The sequence below is a fragment of the Peromyscus californicus genome, unplaced genomic scaffold (assembly GCF_007827085.1).
Source record: "Peromyscus californicus insignis strain IS unplaced genomic scaffold, ASM782708v3 Scaffold_10__1_contigs__length_136768540, whole genome shotgun sequence".
NCBI lineage: Eukaryota > Metazoa > Chordata > Mammalia > Rodentia > Cricetidae > Peromyscus > Peromyscus californicus.
Genome location: NW_026294391.1, coordinates 14252967 through 14256258, shown reverse-complemented (window position 1 = coordinate 14256258; position 3292 = coordinate 14252967). Strand labels below are relative to the sequence as shown.

The window sequence follows — 3292 nt, the reverse complement described above, 5'->3', positions numbered from 1 at the left end:
ACAACAGTAGCTGGGTGGGGGCAGGCAGGTCTCAAGGGCGGGAAAGTGCCAGGTATAGAGTCCAGAGCACCTGCTGTGGCCAAACTTCTGGAGCTCCTTCCCAGGTCAAAGGGGGCTGGCTGCATGAGGCCTGCCCCCACCAGCAAGGTGGCCACAGTCAGTCCTTGTAAAATCAGGTCAGCTGCCTCTCTCTCTCTCTCTCTCTCTCTCTCTCTCTCTCTCTCTCTCTCTCTCTCTCTCTCTCTCTCTCTGTCATTCTCTCTCGACAGTAGCAAGTGTTAAGGTCACTCCAGTGGCTTTTCAAGTGTCCTTTCCTCTAGCGGTGGAAGCTGTCTGCAGTGAGCCCAGCAGGGTCCTCTAGATGGTGATCCTGGAGAAGGAGACTCGCAGGTGGTGGCTCTGGCCTAGGGCATGACCATGCAGCTCCACCAGAGCCTGTATGGCCTCCTCCACCGAGCCCATTCGGATCAGCGCCATCTTGCGGTCCTTTGGGAAGAACTTGAAAGCCTTGACAGAACCCCCGCCACTGGAGAAGAGCTTCTTGAGGTCTTCCTCCAAGACCGAGGTGGGCAGGTTGGAGAGGTGCAGGGTGGCAGTGGGCGGAAAGATGTTCTGGAAGTTCTTGGATCCGGGCTTCTTGAAGCGGTGCAGTGGGGAGTTGACATAGTCCTTGGTGAGGTCCTGGTCCTCCTTGCCCTCCCGGGGCAGCTTCACGCTCTGGTGCTTGGACAGCACGATGCAGAGAGACTTGCCATGCAGCTTGTGCCCGTTCAGGTGCCTCAAGGCCAGCTCAGCCTGGCTGCCATCGGCCATCTGCACCAGCGCGTTCTCCTTCTTCTTGTACAGGATCTTCACCCGCTGCACATTGCCATAGGCACCGAACAGAATGAAGAGGCTTTGGGGAGTGACTTTCTCAGGGTTGAGGTTGGCAACGAGGAGGACAGCGTTCGCCAGAGCCGGGGAGCCTGAGGTGATGACTTGGCTCTCGGCTCCAGCTGCCACCGCTGCCACAGCCACTTCTGGCACGGCCAGGGGCACCGGGGCCCTACACAACTCTGGAACAAAGGCAAAGCCTGCAGCTTGAGGAACTGCAAAGGTGTGAGGTAATCCAGTGCTTGCATACGAAGAAGCTGAGATGGCCACAGGGGCACCGAGGGCTGTGGCCTTGTTCTGGGCTGGCAAGGGCTGGCTGTCCCCCGAGGGCAGGTCTGGGCGCGTGTAGTCGCGGCTCTTGTCGTTGTTGTACTTGACTGTGAGGTCAGTGAACCCAGAGAAGGTGATGCGCAGTGTGCAGCAGGCGTCGTAGATGTTCTGCCCATCCAAGAACAGCTTGGCACGCTGGGCACTCAGCGGGTCCGCATACTGTAACAGCACCTGGAACCGGTTTTTCTTGCTGTATGTGATGATTTTCAGAACTGTGCCAAACCTGGAGAAGAGCTTGTGCAGCACTTCCAAGGTCACGAGACAGAAGTAGTTCTCCACGAGGATCCTGAGCACAGGGGTTCGACTGGCCACCACTCTCCCTGTGTCCACAGCAGCGGCGGCGGCGGGGGCGGCCGAGCCCACATTTCCTGCCTGGTCTGAGTTCTCAGCTGGCAGGCCTGGCTGGGCACCCACCTGGCTGGAGGCACCTGCCTGCCTGGGGTCACCCTCCCGGCTAGAGGCACCCTCCTTGCTGCGGGATCTTCTCACCTTGAGCTCTTTGTAGCAGGAGAACTGGATGTGGACAGGCTGCCCACGCAGCACAGGAGTCACACAGGTGTAGTAGCTGACCATGGTGTTGGCGGCCTCCTCTGTGTTCATCTCCATGAAGGCCTGGTTCTTCTCCTTCAGGAACAGTAGGTTGGACACCTTCCCGAATGGCAGAGCCAGACAGAGAACCTCTCTTTCGGTGACACTGCTTGGCAGTCTGCAGATGTGGATCACTCTCGATGAGCCCTCAAGGCTCCTGCTGTCCCTCTTGAACCTCTTGCTGTCGTTTCCTGTGGATGCAGGGGGTGAGTGGCTGCTCATGACAGCAGATTGGTTCTGGACACGGGCAGAGAGAAGAGATCCTGCGACCACAGCCCCTCTACCAAGTGCTCTGTGTCTAAGGCACAGGAGCAGAATTGCAGGAGATGGAGTGGAGCGGAGTGACTAGCCCAGCCCTCCTTGTTTGATACAAAGTTGGCTTGATCAGAGTCACGTGCCTCTGGTGTTGAACACTGACACTCCCCACACTGTTCTGGAGCATTCTCAGTTTCTCTTTCTCTGTGTGTCTCTATTTGCCTTGGTCTCTGTCTCTGTCTCTGTCTCTGCCTCTCTCTGTCTGTCTGCTCCTCCATTTCTCTCTCCCTCCCTGCCCCCCCTCCCGTGTCTGTCCGCCATATATGCTGCCTGGAATGTCGGGAGAAACACATACAGTTTCTCAGATCTTGTGTGTCTGTGGGGCGAGGGGTTAGCTTATCCCTTTAGACCTGGAGCTATACTTTTTTTTTTTTCTTGAAAATCTCTATGCTACAGTATAATATTCACTAATTATTGGCATACTGAGTTCCAAGCACAGAGGATTGTACTAAGTCCTTGGAAAGCGCTTCATACTGTTCCTGAAATGTACATCATATGCTTAAGCACTATTATGATTCACATTTCTGTTTAGGTTTGGGATTATTTTGTTTAGAAAGCATCATGGTGTAGCTGTAGTTTGCAGTGTGTCAGGAAAATTGCGAGAGATAACAAGGATGCTAAATTACAATGTATTGAAAAGTAGCGGCCCTGGGCATTCTTGTCAAAGAGCCTATTGTGCAGAGTGCAGATTGGAGGAGATGCTAATACACTCAGGGTGGACTTCATGTTTTAGCTCAAGGACTTGATAGTAGGGAGAGGCAAGGATTTGGGAAAGGAGTCACAGTAATCAAGGGGACGGTGGAGTTACTGGACTGGATCGTTTTTAAACTGAGCCTGATGTTTCAGAAAATATCCTATGTATTATCGAGTATCTGAAAATGGGAAGGAATTTCATTCTGCTGCTAAGCACAACTCTTTGCCCTGCAATTATCTGAGTTTTGTGGGTCTTTTCCACCTCCCAGCATGTGAATGAGGGCTCCGTTCTGGATGATAGCTACAGTTCCATCATGTCAGAGTTGCTGAGATGTGGAGGGATTTATTCACGGCTGATACACTCTGCCTGAAAAACACCCAGTGCCGAGAGGACTCAAGTAAAACATACAGTCTCAAACCTAGGAGTGTCTCCTTGTGAACAACAAGATGGAGCAGAATGCTGTGCCCTAACATTTTAAAAAGGAGACATGTA

General features: G+C 53.4%; 1 protein-coding gene across 1 annotated transcript; it reads right to left on the bottom strand.

Annotated features, from left to right (window-relative positions):
• Positions 1 to 268: 268 nt before the first annotated feature.
• LOC128118478 (polypyrimidine tract-binding protein 1-like) lies at positions 269 to 2372 on the bottom strand. The gene has a single exon (XM_052751177.1). The coding sequence runs from the start codon at positions 2011 to 2013 to the stop codon at positions 358 to 360; it is 1656 nt and encodes a 551-aa protein (XP_052607137.1). The 5' UTR covers positions 2014 to 2372; the 3' UTR covers positions 269 to 357.
• Between the last annotated feature and the right edge of the window lie 920 nt (positions 2373 to 3292).

What these genes read in the sequence shown, in the direction of transcription:
- LOC128118478 (XM_052751177.1), bottom strand. Translation starts at nt 2,013, where the DNA reads ATGAGCAGCCACTCACCCCCTGCATCCACAGGAAACGACAGCAAGAGG.